This window comes from Glandiceps talaboti, chromosome 23 (assembly GCF_964340395.1).
Source record: "Glandiceps talaboti chromosome 23, keGlaTala1.1, whole genome shotgun sequence".
Classification (NCBI taxonomy): Eukaryota; Metazoa; Hemichordata; class Enteropneusta; family Spengelidae; genus Glandiceps; species Glandiceps talaboti.
This window is the reverse complement of record NC_135571.1, coordinates 15,310,539-15,328,021: the sequence shown is the minus strand read 5'-3', so window position 1 is coordinate 15,328,021 and position 17,483 is coordinate 15,310,539. Positions and strand designations below refer to the sequence as shown.

Genomic DNA, 17,483 nt, shown 5'->3' with positions numbered 1-17,483 from the left:
CCTAGTATTTAGTTACATTTACTCAGATCCTAGTATTTAGTTACATTTACTCAGATCCTAGTATTTAGTTACATTTACTCAGATCCTAGTATTTAGTTACATTTACTCAGATCCTAGTTACATTTACTCAGATCCTAGTATCTAGTTACATTTACTCAGATCCTAGTATTTAGTTACATTTACTCAGATCCTAGTATTTAGTTACATTTACTCAGATCCTAGTTACATTTACTCAGATCCTAGTATCTAGTTACATTTACTCAGATCCTAGTATTTAGTTACATTTACTCAGATCCTAGTATTTAGTTACATTTACTCAGATCCTAGTATCTAGTTACATTTACTCAGATCCTAGTATCTAGTTACATTTACTCAGATCCTAGTATTTAGTTACATTTACTCAGATCCTAGTATTTAGTTACATTACTCAGATCCTAGTTACATTTACTCAGACCCTAGTATCTAGTTACATTTACTCAGATCCCAATATTTAGTTACATTACTCAGATCCTAGTATCTAGTTACATTTACTCAGATCCTAGTATTTAGTTACATTTTAGACACAATCTGGTATGCTTCAAATGATTTTAAATAGTAATACATTTTGTTACATTTTAAACAGTCTGGTATGCTACAAATGATACATTTTGTTGACAAACTTGAAACAAAGGCTTGGCCTCTCAACCACTCACTCCTGAGATTAAGAGATTGGGAATCATCCAAAATAGATAAATTTTGACTGCATAAAAACTAAAATGATATTGTCTGGAGTGTGATAACAATTTTTTAGAAGCCTATCAATCTGAATTATCATTATTTTGATGGAGAGAAAAAAGTTATGTAAAACAAGTCATTGAGAATGACATAATCCCCGCTATGATTGGGTTTTAAGGAATTATCACTACTCTGATCACGCAACAACACTTGTGAACCTAAATCAATCAGACTTAGATATGTTGTGTCTGTTTATTGGACATGGAACATGCCTACAACAATAAAGGATGGGTCAGGTATGGGGGATCGTATCACAACGAAAATGGATATGCACATGTATGTCATAGAACACTGTCCTTATACCAACTTTGAATGAGATCTGTTCAAGCATGTCTGAGTTATGGCTTTGGACATGGAAAAATCGCAAACAAAATGGCTGCCAGGCAGCCATATTGGATCGTATCACAATGAAAATGGATATGCACATGTATGTCATAGAACACTGTCCTCATACCAACTTTGAATGAGATCTGTTCAAGCATGTCTGAGTTATGGCTTTGGACATGGAAAATTCACAAACAAAATGGCTGCTAGGTGGCCATATTGCATCATATCATGACAACAATGAATATGCACATGTATATCATAGAACACTGTCCTAATACCAACTTTGAATGAGATCTGTTAAAGCATGTCTGAGTTATGGCTTTAGACAGGGAAACCAAATGGCTGCTAGGCGGCCATATTGGATTGTATCATAAAACAAATTGACGTGCATATGTATGCTATTGTATGTTGCCCCTGTACCAAGTTTGAAAAAAATCAGTTCAGGCATCTCCAAGAAATGGCTGCGGACGGATGGATGGACGGACGGACGGACGCACGCACGGACAGACGGAACCCAATCCATAAGTCGCCGTCTCGGACTTCGTCCGGCGGGGACTAAAAATGACACTACTTTATAGACAAACTGGTTAATAAGTACATTGTATGTACATTGTATGTACATTGCTATTGAGACTAGAGAGTCTAGTAATTATCTCACCATTCACAATAATTAGATATCAATGCGTTCTTTTACACACATTTTGTTCATGGCTTTGTGTATTGTGATACGGTCAGAGGCAAGAACCAAATTTGAACCTCTGCTTTGCTGAATCTACAACGACCTCTTGCGATTCTTACTGGCAAAGTGGCCGTAACTATAGTAACTAGAATATGGCGTATTGTTTATTTTTTATATAATATACTCTTAGGAATATTTTTATGTGAGGTTCTTATCAATCAATATGTCCATTCCTCTTTTTTTCCTCTATATAATTTCAATTGTGAAGTCAGGTGTTTGGTAACATTACACAACACTAGGTCCACTAAATGTTATTTGAGATTCAAAAAAATAACAAATTTATGTATTATCAACTAAAATCTGTGAGGTATAAAATCTTAGCAACCATGCGCCGCAAAACACACTTTGCGTGCATTTTTCATTTGCTAATTTGCTTGTCTTTTGCCCAATACTTATGTATGTTGTTTGTTTGTTTGTTTGTTTATTGGTTGGTTGTTCAAGTCGATAGTAAACTCACTAGAGTAGAAGTGTAATGATATGCTGTAAACAGAAGCAAGATGACAGCCCTGGTTTGATCTTAAGATATTTGTTCTTTGTTGCTAGGATTGTTAGCTAAACAGACCATTGTTGCTAGCTAGCTAGGATTGTTAGCTAAACAGACCATTGCTGCTAGTTAGCTAGGATTGTTAGCTAAACAGACCATTGTTGCTAGCTAGCTTGAATGCTTGATGTAGTTCAAATACTGTTAGCTAAACAGAGAAAGCAAATCAAATTTCTGCATAAGTAGAAAATAAGTATTGAAATTCTTGTTGTAAAATGATCAAACCTCTTTGTAGCAATTGTAAGACAGCCTGGATTCTGAGAGTGAACACACAGAAAGTCAATGACAACAAATGTTGATCAGTTTGGTAGATTAAATGATTTTAATACAAAGGTTATAACACATAACAAGCAGTTCAAACTTTTTAGCGTTGTGTTTTCAATCTGTCTTGGTTGACAATCCTCATCAGAATGACAAATTCCATAGTTACAGCTGACCACTAGGTGGCAGTATAATCTGTCTTGGTTGACAATCCTCATCAGAATGACAAATTCCATTGTTACAGCTGACCACTCTGTAGCTACAATCATAACATCGACTGGAACTCTACATGCCCACATGAGTCCCCAAGAAATATCAGGGGTCTATCAACATAAGAGGCTACAATCCCAAGATAAACAGACAGGGGCATCAAACTATGTAACACTTATAATCGGCTGATCATACCACCACCTAGTGGTCAGCTGTAACTAGAATTGTTGACCACGACAGATAGAAAGCTCTATGCTTAAGAACTTTTAACTGTTTGTGCATTATAAACTAAATTTGTAAATCATAGAAAGTTAATGATCAATCCTCTGTACCATATTGTCAAATGATCACTAGAATATTACCCTGTAATTACTAGAATATTACCCTGTAATCACTAGAATATTACCCTGTAATTACTAGAATATTACCCTGTAATTACTAGAATATTACCCTGTAATTACTAGAATATTACCCTGTAATCACTAGAATATTACCCTGTAATTACTAGAATATTACCCTGTAATTACTAGAATATTACCCTGTAATTACTAGAATATTACCCTGTAATTACTAGAATATTACCCTGTAATCACTAGAATATTACCCTGTAATCACTAGAATATTATCCTTTAATCACTAGAATATTACCCTGTAATCACTAGAATATTACCCTGTAATCACTAGAATATTACCCTGTAATCACTAGAATATTATCCTTTAATCACTAGAATATTACCCTGCAATCACTAGAATATTACCCTGCAATCACTAGAATATTATCCTTTAATCACTAGAATATTACCCTGTAATTACTAGAATATTACCCTGTAATGACTACAATATTACCCTGCAATCACTAGAATATTACCCTGTAATCACTAGAATATTACCCTGTAATGACTAGAATATTATCTTTTAATGACTACAATATTACCCTGCAATCACTAGAATATTATCCTTTAATGACTACAATATTTGCCTGTAATCACTAGAATATTATCCTTTAATAACTACAATATTACCCTGCAATCACTAGAATATTACCCTGTAATCACTAGAATATTACCCTGTAATGACTACAATATTACCCTGCAATCACTAGAATATTATCCTGTAATCACTAGAATATTACCCTTTAATGACTACAATATTACCCTGTAATCACTAGAATATTACCCTGTAATCACTAGAATATTACCCTGTAATGACTACAATATTACCCTGCAATCACTAGAATATTATCCTTTAATGACTACAATATTTGCCTGTAATCACTAGAATATTATCCTTTAATGACTACAATATTACCCTGCAATCACTAGAATATTACCCTGTAATCACTAGAATATTACCCTGTAATGACTACAATATTACCCTGCAATCACTAGAATATTATCCTGTAATCACTAGAATATTACCCTTTAATGACTACAATATTACCCTGTAATCACTAGAATATTACCCTGTAATCACTAGAATATTACCCTGTAATGACTACAATATTACCCTGTAATTACTAGAATATTACCCTGTAATCACTAGAATATTACCCTGTAATGACTACAATATTACCCTGTAATCACTAGAATATTACCCTGCAATCACTAGAATATTATCCTTTAATCACTAGAATATTATCCTGTAATCACTAGAATATTACTCTGTAATCACTACAATATTACCCTGTAATCACTAGAATATTACCCTGTAATCACTAGAATATTACCCTGCAATCACTAGAATATTATCCTTTAATCACTAGAATATTACCCTGTAATCACTAGAATATTACCCTGTACTCACTAGAATATTGCCCTGCAGCTATACCAGAGTATTGACTTCCAGCCATGCTTGCGATAACAAAGAAACTATATACCACAGACAAGTATCGGAGTCAGAAGTTTAACAACCTACCCTAAACTCACAAGAACTAAAGAATAGTGTTCTTGACCTTTCCCAACTCTTGAGACCATAGAGAAGTATTCTTGCCCTTTACCCAACCCCTCCAGACCATAGATAAGTGTTCTTGCCCTCTATCCAACCCCTCCAGACCATAGAGAAGTGTTCTTGCCCTTTACCCAACCCCTCCAGACCATAGAGAAGTGTTCTTGCCCTTTACCCAACCCCTCCAGACCATAGAGAAGTAATCTTGCCCTTTACCCAACTCCTCCAGACCATAAAGAAGTGTTCATGCCCTTTCTTTACCCAACCCCTCCAGATGATAAAGAAGTGTTCTTGCCCTTTACCCAACCCCTCCAGACCATAAAGAAGTGTTCTTGCCCTTTACCCAACCCCTCCAGACCCAAATGTTGATGATCCATGTCTCGCTTCTACCAATGATGTGAAGGAATAATATACATATGTGTACATTCTATTACAGTCCTAATGAGATTGGCATCATACAATGTACACCCATTGACAGGTAACAGTACAATTGTTCCTGATTCAACTATTACAACATCTGGGTGTGTGATGTACCCTGGTACATGTACATGTTCTGTAACAAGAAAGGTGATTATCCCAGTTGCTATGGATACAAAACCATAGAAATGCATTGCTACACATTCACAGCACAGAGACAGAGAGAAAGTACATTTGGTGCAATGTAGCATGTGTATATTTATCAATGTCTAGTCTAGCAGTCAAAATACCAAGTTAGCTTTTTGTGTGTCCCAAAAACCAGTTTTGTAGCACCAGGCATGCAGTGATGACATATGTACAAGTGTACATACACATTTTACCAACAGGTTTACTTACGGACTCAATCTTGGATTCCATTCAATCATGCAGAGATAAAATACAAGATGGAAAACATGGAGAAAAAATAGCAAACAAGATATCTAAAACATTGAATCTATGCATTCCTAACTTAATAATTCTATACAACAATAATGTGACATATATAAATACCAGAAAACATTATGTACACCATGGGTGAAATAATCATTTTGTGAACTGGCGGTCCTCAGACCAGTGCCTCACAAAATCCAGTGGTCCTACTGAAAGAATTAGTGGTCCAAGGTCCTGCTAATTTGAAACACTAAATCTTACCTATGAATCTGTATATTCAGACGACTTTTAACATTAAGGTACTGGTCCAACGGACCAGACAAGGTAAAATTTGTGTGGTCCGCCCAAAAAAATCGCTAGTCCCGGACCCAGGACCATTGGATTTGTTCACCACTGTGTAGACAGTTAGTGGGCCATCTCCCAACTAAATAATTACTTGTACATAAACAAATACTTCCCAGCAGAAGAGGATTAATACTACATTTCTCATAACCCTAAAATACTGTTTTATTTCAGTTTGACATGTCATTGGTGTAGACTGTATCAGAACTGCCTAGTTTAGGCATGGACTCAAGATTTGCAAAAGTAGGAATAGGTGGGTACATAATTTATGGTTATTTGGAGACTGGGCCTTGATCATTGCTATGGGTGTGGTCTTTGTTGCTATGGCTGTGCTCTTAATTCCTGATTTCCTAACTTTACTATATTAAAGATAGGTATTCCTGACTGCCTAACTTTACTATATTAAAGATAGGTATTCCTGACTGCCTAACTTTACTATACTAAAGATATGTATTCCTGATTGCTTAACTTTACTATATCAAAGATATGTATTCCTGATTGCCTAACTTTACTATATTAAAGATATGTATTCCTGATTGCCTAACTTTACTATATTAAAGATAGGTATTCCTGACTGCCTAACTTTACTATACTAAAGATATGTATTCCTGATTGCTTAACTTTACTATATCAAAGATATGTATTCCTGACTGCCTAACTTTACTATATTAAAGATATGTATTCCTGATTGCCTAACTTTACTATATCAAAGTTAGGTATTCCTGACTGCCTAACTTTACTATATTAAAGATATGTATTCCTGATTGCCTAACTTTACTATATCAAAGTTAGGTATTCCTGATTGCCTAACTTTACTATATCAAAGTTAGGTATTCCTGACTGCTTAACTTTAATATATCAAAGTTAGGTATTCCTGATTGCCTAACTTTACTATATCAAAGTTAGGTATTCCTGACAGCCTAACTTTAATATATCAAAGTTAGGTATTCCTGATTGCCTAACTTTACTATATCAAAGTTGGTATTCCTGATTGCTTAACTTTACTATATCAAAGATAGGTATTCCTGACTGCCTAACTTTACTATATTAAAGATAGGTATTCCTGACTGCTTAACTTTACTATATTAAAGTTAGGTATTCCTGATTGCTTAACTTTACTATATCAAAGATAGGTATTCCTGATTGCTAAACTTTACTATATCAAAGATAGGTATTCCTGATTGCTTAACTTTACTATATTAAAGATAGGTATTCCTGACTGCCTAACTTTACTATATTAAAGATATGTATTCCTGACTGCCTAACTTTACTATATTAAAGATAGGTATTCCTGACTGCCTAACTTTACTATATCAAAGATAGGTATTCCTGACTGCCTAACTTTACTATATAATCAAAGATAGGTATTCCTGATTGCCTAACTTTACTATATCAAAGATAGGTATTCCTGACTGCTTAACTTTACTATATCAAAGATATGTATTCCTGACTGCCTAACTTTACTATATCAAAGATAGGTATTCCTGACTGCTGAACTTTACTACTGAGCTAGTAGAGCAAGTATTTGATTATTTAGGGGTTTGGCTGGATTCAAAATTGAAATTTTCAACACATATTTCCAAAATTTCTCCTAAAATTTCTGTAAAACTTGGTCTACTGTTGAGAATCAAACACTTTTTGCCCATGGGACTTAGGAAGATGATGTTCAATACCTTAGTCCTTCCCCATTTTGATTATGCTGCGAATGTATGGTGTAATACGAATCAAAAGTATTTGAAGACATAATGAACTCCTCCATAAATGAGCTGGTCGACTGCTCCTTGAACTTCCCTGTGATACTAGTACAGGTTTGGTTTATGAAAACTTAGGTTGGGTCACCCTCAAATTAGATGGAAGCACCAACTGGCAACACTCGTCTACAAATCCGTTAACATGTAATGCACCTAGTTACCTCAATGAAATGTTCAATCTTTCCAACCAAATTCATATTCATAACACAAACCACAGGCCAGTAAAGGTAACATTTACATCCCTACAGTTAAAATTGAATATGGGAAATGGGCATTTCACTACAGTGGTGCTGTTCTACGGAACAATCTACCCCTATCCATAAGATCAGCTCCAAACTCATCGATATTTAAATACATCTTAAGAATGTAGTCTGGTAATGTAATTGGATAACTTTTAAAGTACACTGTGTGTCTGTAACTTTTTGTCCTGGTTTGTCCCTTTTGTTTGTTTGTTTTGTTTGTTTTCTGTGTACGTAATCTTGCAACAGGTTCCATTGGGAGAACAGTGCTAATCAAAGATAAGTATTCCCAACTGCCTAACTTTATCATATCAAAGATAGGTATTACTGGTCATCCCAACCTTTGCATTTCTTAATGTAAAACCAATACTTCAATACTATATTTGGTGTATTTAGACATCATGTTTTCTGGTATCCATACATTCAATTTCAGCAAACTATGTGACATTGCATCCCGATGAAGTATCATTTACAGAAGAAATTACCAAGAAAAGTTGGTTTCATTTCACTAACAATATAATACACTACAGACAACCATTGAAGTCAGATCATAATTCATGCAAAAAAAATGTTACAAGTAATATTCTATGACTTATCACATCGATATCCTCCCTCTGTAAGTGGAAATCCTGGAATAATGAAGTCACTAATTCACTAAAATGAACTAACGGAATGAAGTGAAGTCACTTTTAATGAATAGTTAAGGAGTCTCATTGTGTTGATGACAAAATAAATCACTTTTGATGCATATTTAAAGAGTGCTATCAACGTTATAAATCACAATAACTAGTCAAAATTAATGATTTGTCTAATAACCATTAATATTTGGTAATTGGTCAAGAAAATTCATGAATATTAATGACAAAACATGAATATTGATGACAAATGGTAATCTGTAAAAATCAAACCCTGCTTAAATCAATGCAAACTATAAATTCTCCTTTGTTAGTATACTTACATCTTCATGTTCTAAATCCAGGCCATGTTTTTCCTTTAAGTTTCTTTCAAACTCTTTCCTTCTCTCACTTTTTTTCTTTTCACTTTCATCCTCCTCCTTGTCTTTGTTGGATACTTCATAGGCCAGGACATAATCTATTCTTCTCTCACCATCACGGAATCTCAGAGTTTGTTCTTTTTTGAGTTGTTCCTTATTCTGTAACAACAAGTAAACATATTTACCCAAAAAGAAACAAAATAGGCTACATATTAAACTGTTTATTTTGAATGTTTATTCACTGAAATACACATTAGTGTTGCTACCTTTGTAATTGATAGCATCGTGCTGTTGATATGGGTCTGCTCTTTGTTGCCAGGCATTCAAGGTCCATTGCTAGAATGTCTACTCACTTGCCTATCCATCACAGTTGCTATATTTGCAGTAGACTTTGTAATTTGCATGTTGCTATGGGTGTGATCTTAGTTGACATGCATGTTTGTGTCATTTGTTAAACTGTTGTTATAGGTGTTACTGTGTAGTCATGGTTACTAGGAATTGTTTTGTCCATACAGTGTATTCTTGAACTGTCTTCAGCTGAATAGCTATTCAAATCACATTATCAAATTTGAGCCACATCTGCCTTGCAGTTTTCACATGGCGGCAGACCTTGCACTGGCACATTAACTGTCAATTGACTTGCAGTTTTCACATGGAGACAGACCCAACACTGGCACATCAACTGTCCATTGACTTGCAGTTTTCACATGGCGGCAGACCTTGCACTGGCACATTAACTGTCAATTGACTTGCAGTTTTCACATGGAGACAGACCCAACACTGGCACATCAACTGTCCATTGACTTGCAGTTTTCAGGGCTCCAAAGTAGCAAATTAAAACATTTAGCCACTGAATTAGCCAATCTCAAAAGTGGTCAAAAAGTGTTCACCACTTTTAGTGAATATTAGCAATTACGTTAGGGCTTTAAAATGGTGAAATGTAGTGATGTAGGATAATTTAGCTCTAGAGGAATAATGACAAGACAAAAGATCATGTATGCTGGCATGAAAAAACTGCTGTGATTTTCAATGACATCAGGCACCACAAGGCCGGGTAAGAGATTATTTTGAGATGCAAGTCATAATTACTATCAATATTCTGAGTCTATATCATGGTGGGGCTAAGAAACAAATCATTTGTATTGAAATTGTATATACTGTAATCATTTCTAATTAGACTGATTTTTCTTTCGTGATAAAATAAGATTTTTGAATGCCGCCACACGCACGACATTCGGTCAATCTCAGGGTCAATCATTGAACTTGACAAAATTTGACAACACTCCATGGATGTATAATTACTGCCACCATGTTGCTATTAGGACACAAAATTACAAATTTAATGTATTCATGTTGTCATTAAAATAAATCACCAGCACTAGCCTGTTCACAGCTGACTTTGTTCAGTCAATTATCTTTCTTGACAAAACAATTGGAGTATAATGCAAGATATTCTTTCGAGATATCTGTAATAAATGCACATATCTCTATCCAAACCTTTATTTTGATGGAAATTTAACAACATGATTATATTATCCAAATAGAATTTTAAACAATTCAGAAAAATGTGAACACATTTCAATATAATTTATATTCATTGTATTGTACTGTACTGTACTGCATTGTATTTTACAGAAATAACATATGTTCCTGACTTGCAGTTTTCACATGGAGACAGACCTAACATTGGCACATCAACTAACTGTCCATTGACTTGCAGTTTTCACATGGAAGCAAACCTAACACTGGAACATCAACTGTCCACTGACTTGCAGTTTTCACATGGAGACAGTCCTAACACTGGCACATCAACTGTCCACTGACTTGCAGTTTTCACATGGAGACAGACCTAACACTGGCACATCAACTGTCCACTGACTTGCAGTTTTCACATGGAGACAGACCTTGCAATTCTTTGTTGACTTATGTCTCCCTAATTGTAAATTGAACTGTCAATATTACACACTATTTAGTTGATAACATTGGTCAGTTGCCATTGGGGAAATTAGTGCAATGGCTGTAAAATGAATAAATTGACAAAATCATAGAGTGATATATGAATGCTCCCAATGGGGAATTAAGTGTCAACAAAGACAAACAAAAAATGCAGCTATGTATACAGGAATGTCTACAATGTAACATACTTATTATGAATAAACTATGTTACGTCAACATACATAATGTCTTATATAAGATTTCAAACAAATCTAAAGCAAACCACAGCAAGGTTACTTCTACACACATGTATACAAAGTTATATACAAGGTTACTTCTACACACAGGTATACAAAGTTATATACAAGGTTACTTCTATTTACATACATGTACATGTATAATGTAAACAGAAAGAGGACCAACTTGTACTTAGTTGTGTACAAACAAATACCTCCTAGAGAAAAAGAGGACCAACTTGTACTTAGTTGTGTACAAACAAATACCTCCTAGGGAGAAAGAGGACCAACTTGTACTTAGTTGTGTACAAACAAATACCCGCTAGGGAGAAAGAGGACCAACCTCTCGCAAACTTTTTTTGACATTTCTTTACCAAAATTTGCATATCACTAATGGGATCATCATGTCATGAACAATCCTTAATCTAAACACCCTTGAGAATGTTCCCACTAAATTTCAGGCAGATCTGCCGAGCAGTTTTTGAGTTTAACTTTTTTGACCAAAAATCACATTTTTTTACTCAAATCACACAGGTGTAATATCATTTTGATTTGAACAATTTCCCTACTAGACACCCACGGTAATGCACCCACCAAACATCATGGCAAGCAGTCCAGGGGCTTTTGACTTTAACAACACATCCACACACATCCACACAGACAGAGACAGACAGAGACAGACAGACAGACAGACAGACAGACAGACAGACAGACAGACAGACAGACAGACAGACAGACAGACAGACAGACAGACAGACAGACAGACAGACAGACAGACAGACAGACAGACAGACAGACATATACTTTGCCATGCCTATAGCACTACATAACCTTATCAGTTCAGGTGTGCTAAAAAAGGATACAATAAATACACTCTAAGAAATCAAGAGATGGTCACAATATAAAGAGAAAGGTGTGGTTATATAAAACAGCTAGTGTCAGCCTTGTTAAAATGTTTCTCTGTCGGAATTCCTTATCAAGAGCATGCTTTAATGTGAACATACAAAATGTATAGGAAACTGTCTCAGTAATATATGTCACCAAAGATCATGTTTTTCTGTAACTTGCAATTCATTTATAAAAGGCAGACTAAAACACTGTTTATAAAGGCAGGCTGAGACACTGTTGTCTTGTGATGTCAACTCTATAAAACACTATCTTCTCACGTTGATCAGCAAGTTATTTAACACACTCTTAAATTCCAACCTTTCAAGTTTCAAATGGTATTCCAGGTATGTGCTTTGCATGTACTGGAAGGGGATAGAGTGTGAGATTGTAGTCCTTGAAGGAATTGAGACAGGACTGTAGCCCTAGGTTGGGATAGAGTGTATGGAGATTGTAGTCCTTGAAGGAATTGAGACAGGACTGTAGCCCTAGGTTGGGGTAGAGTGTATGGAGATTGTAGCCCTATAGATGGGGGTGAAATTGCCCCCAGTCATATTCAGTGTAGCACCATAACAAGTCATTCTTACTACATACATGTACATGTAGTGTACCATATGTAACTGTCTAGAAATGTTTTCTACATGCATGCCACTATCTCTACTTGTACTTGCCTCCTCGACAACTGGTAGTAACTCATAACTTTTACTCCGCTCTGACTCGCCAGTAGAAGCCATTCTTACATCAAACATGTAAACATCTACACAAACATATCATGGCGTAAAAGTGACTGTTTGCAATGCTAAAGTGAAGACCTTAGTGACGTCACAGAACACACCTTGTGTTAGGCTAGTTAGAACTATTGTTCAACAAACAATGTGGTCTTGGTGTGCTATAAATAAATTTATTACGTCTATTAACATAGTACATGACTATGTAATGAATGAATTTACTAGTACTTAAGCTTACACATAAGCAACCAATCAGGTGAAGTCCTACATTGTAACTTTTATACTGACTTGTCATAAAACACTCGGCCGAGTAACTGGGCAATACACCTCAGATTAACATTGTTTATAAACTTCAATCTGTTTGACACTAACTATATGCTATGGCTGTCTGTCACCTACTTTATGAGATCAAATATTTACTATTGTTGAGTGGACTGACTTTCTCCTACCCTGGGCCAGCAATGACAACAGTATAATTATTTTGTCACCACACCTAAGAATACAATGTAGTAATTTATGCAGTCCATACACTGTGGTCTTTGTACTAGATTGTACATTATTTTGTCACCACACCTCAGAATACAATGTAGTAATTTATGCATTCCATACACTGTGGTCTTTGTACTAGATTGTACATTGTAATGTTACCCTTGCAAGGTAACTGATACATATGCGGGAAATTCAAACTGCTGTAAGGAGTACTGACTTTGCCCTCATATCTTCATCCCATTTTGCACTGAAAAAGTTTCACATGGCTCATATTTCATATATACTGTTTGTAAATACATAGTGATGCAACATGAGTAGAAATAACTGACGTTAACAAAGTCAATATAGCAGGTTTACCATCAAACTGGGGCAAAATTTGTTTCAAATTTGTCTTGTAAAAGAAACCGCCAATGGCGTTGTATGTATGCCAGCTAGTCCATGCTAACAATAGGTGTTCATTTGCTGAATGACTATCCAGTTGCCTATCCAACCCTATTGCTATCTTTGCGATATACACAATCATTTGGCTGTTGCTATGGACGTGGCCATGTTGCTAGATATATTTGCATACATTTTTGAATGTTTTTGTTCACTTGTGTATCAATTCCTGATATTATCTTTGCAATATACGTGATCATTTGGCTGTTGCTATGGGTGTGGTCTTGTTGCTAGTCACATTTGCATACATTTATTGAATGTTTATTCATTTGTCTTACAATTCCTGTTATCTTTGCAATATACTCTCTCTGTGTGTGTGTGTGTGTGTGTGTGTGTGTGTGTGTGTGTGTGTGTGTGTGTGTGTGTGTGTGTGTGTGTGTGTGTGTGTGTGTGTGTGTGTGTGTGTGTGCTGTGTGTACTTTTGTTTCACTTTTCTTCTTGGTCCCATTATCGATTTGAAATGTAGAAAAATATATGGACCATGGACAAGATTAGTTCCGCTGAACTATTTCCATGGTTGTGGGACTGGCTTAGGAAAGTACTCAAACCTGACGATCACAGAAAACATTTCTGAGGTCAGAAAATTAAATATATGTTGCACAAAAGTTACAATAGCTACTAAATAAAAATAACCAAAGTGTAAAATAAGAAATTAATTCATTATTTGGAAAACATTTGACGATTACGCAGTAAAAACAAGACTGGCCATGCTATTGCTAGCGAAAGCCTTCAAACTAGTTTCATAGGGACGTTGAAGGAAGCACGAAGTAGGAAGCATGAGGTCAATGTGACGTCTCATGTTGCAACAACACGGCGTTTACGTAGAGTAGAACTAAATGTTTTCTAAACTTCTGTGGAAAGAAATTTTGTCAGTCAGACACTGACTATTTTCAAATTCTTAAAACATCTGAGAAAACTGAACAGAGGAAGCAAAATGTGACACTGACAGACAAGCTAGACGTAGTGAAAACTGGGCAATGATATGTCATATGTAAGACATCAGATGTACATGTAATACATGTAGCTAACCAAATGTTCTTGGACTGTAGTCTGTCTTATAACAAGTACTGGAAATTATCAGAAACCTGAGGATTTTATGACTGAATATGTTCTGATCAAGAATTCCCATACTCTCAGCTAAATTTTCTGATAGCATAGAAGCAACACATATAACATTTAGTGCGACATTTGATACTGATATTATTATAGTGACAATGATGTTCTCTACGATCTCTAGTTCTGTGCATTTTGTGGAGATAACTAACTAGACTACAATCATGGAGGCATTAGAAAATGTTTGTTTCATTTGAATTCGAGAGTTGAGAAATCATATCAAAAATTGTTTCCATATATGTTTTGGCACTATCCAGCAATAATCTTTGTCATGTAAATGACAAACTGACATCGTAGTCAAACATATGGCGACAGAGTGGAGACTAAACTAGAGTCAGTACTCACCCCACCATGATGTATGCATTTTTGCGTTTGTTTTGAAATAGCTGGAGTGTGCATTCAGGATAACTAGGAGAAGCTCGTTTGTGATTTTTACCTTAGTATATAATATACTGATGAAGTCTGTGTGTGTGTGTGTGTGTGTGTGTGTGTGTGTGTGTGTGTGTGTGTGTGTGTGTGTACGTGTGTGTGTGTGTGTGTGTGTCTGTGTGTCTGTGTGTGTCTGTGTCACGATTTCCAAAAAATGGCTGCATCAATTCAATCGAAATTTCATAGACATGTTCAGTAGGGTAATGGCAGAACTGATTAGGTTTTAGTAATAATTCGATGAATATTAATGACCAATTTGAGTAATTAATCTATCGAACGAGTATAAAGTTGACGTCAGATTCAGATTCAGGTAGTGTTATCTTATGAACATTATATTGAGCATCAGATGGCCTCAGATCCAAATCTGAATCTGATGCCAACTTTATACTCATGCTCTACACTACTGAGAAAGACTCTGTTTTCAGGGGTTTCATGCCAGCCTTATTTTGTGTTTCCCTTGGATCTGCACTCTGCATTGGCTGCACAAACACGAAAAAAAAGAAGACCGAGGCAGGGTATTTAACTGATTCAAACTCACCAGAAAACAATTTTTTTCTTGGCCTTAAAATAGGTTTACGATGAGCGCGGAGTTCACAAACAGGTGAAATATTTATCATCGTTTCAATTTCGACAAATATGGAATATTATTTTCAAATTTCACACACTGATGCGGAGATGAATAAAGAGAAATCGTGTCTTTTTAGATTTTCGATTAGAAGTTTAGGACGTATTATACTGACTTCGTACCGTCTCCTTTTTACTGTGTTCTTTTCCGATTTCTCTCGATAACAAACTACCGCTGTTTGTTGCAAGGCTTGTACATAATCATTTATCTAACTCTGTATCTCAGGATATAAATACAATCTCACACATTTAACAAGTGTAATAATCTATAATTTATACCCAAATGTGTGTGGTCAAAATATGGAAAATAGACCAAGCCTCGACTAGCCTGCGAAGAAAATTTCGCGACAATGTATCAATAATGGTGACCTACAAAATGTAGATACATTGACCTCTATATAATTAGTGTACAGTGAGGGTGCGCCACTCAACAAAATCTTGAGAATGTGTAAACTCGTGGTGGGACAGAAGGAAGTTCAACATGCACATGCCATATCCTGGGTATAATGTAGGGGATCATGAAAGCCGAGTTAAGTCGAGGATGGCAAGTTTTCCTGTGCTGAGAATAGGAGGCGTGGCGGGCATTTGAACAACATTTTTGACAACTAACTTTCATTGGGACTCACAGATATAGAGCTAAATTTCTTGCATAAATCCTTCTGGAAGGCATTCAGTTTAAATCTGGTATTGACTGTTTTCTGAGATGAGACATTGGGTTTGGAAATGCAAGATTAATCAATCATAAAACAGCAATAACGGATACTTTCAAAGAATTAGAAAACGGAAGGAAAATAACGGGAACAACAATGACATTTCTACCAAACTTCAGATCACACGAAGAAAGCTACCTAGTATACAGTAAGTATGGAAATGTAAATCTTAGTCCGCTCTAGCCCGTGCGATATTTGTGAAGTTAATTTTGAAGTTTTCCTGATTATGTTGTCAAAACATGACCCACATGTAATCTGTAAAGAAAATTGTCATCTATCTAATGATTTTGGTGTTTTCAAATTTACGTAACGACCGACCAAATGCTGACGCTAGTACATGTACATGTGCAACTGTAATCTCGTACCTTGTACAAATGATACAAGTTAGTTTGTTCGTACCCAAGAATATCAGTTTACAATTTCAATTACACAAATTGTCACTGTGTAACAGTGTTTGGATGGTGTTGGAACAGGTCCCTCAAAATACAATTTTCTCGGACTATATTTTATATATATATCTTTATAGAAATATGTGTTTCACCCAGACTGGGTGTCTGGCCGTACGCACACACCAGAAAAAAAGGTAGCAGAAACACGGTCACTTGGAAAAAATATAACAAGGGACTCTTTGGATTAGGCAAGAACTACATGTAACCAATATGGAGGTATGTAACAGTACCTTAAATGGGTATCCTCGACTTAGTAGTGCGCCTCGTACAAACTCAAAAATGATGTCTGCGACTGGTCGTACAACGTATCTCCGACTGGTCGTACAACATATCTCCGATCGGTCATACAACACGAGTGCGATTGGTCGCATAGCGTGTTTGCGATTCGCTGCAAAGCTTAAAACCGGACGTTATACTTATAGGACAGGACCTCTCGAATCATTTCATTTAGTACTTCGAGAGTTATTAAAACAAGTTCT

General features: G+C 35.7%; 1 protein-coding gene across 4 annotated transcripts in view; it reads right to left on the bottom strand.

Moving 5' to 3' along the window:
* The window catches only part of LOC144452638 (anoctamin-4-like), a 169,739-nt gene that overhangs the window by 107,308 nt on the left and 44,948 nt on the right, over window positions 1-17,483 (bottom strand). For 3 of the 4 annotated variants that reach the window (XM_078143766.1, XM_078143767.1, XM_078143768.1), the window contains exon 3: window positions 8,933-9,127. In XM_078143766.1, the coding sequence (XP_077999892.1) occupies window positions 8,933-9,127 (195 nt within the window). Of the gene's footprint in view, window positions 1-8,932; window positions 9,128-12,695; window positions 12,819-17,483 lie in introns of those variants that run through there. The other variant, XM_078143769.1, reaches the window with a different exon arrangement.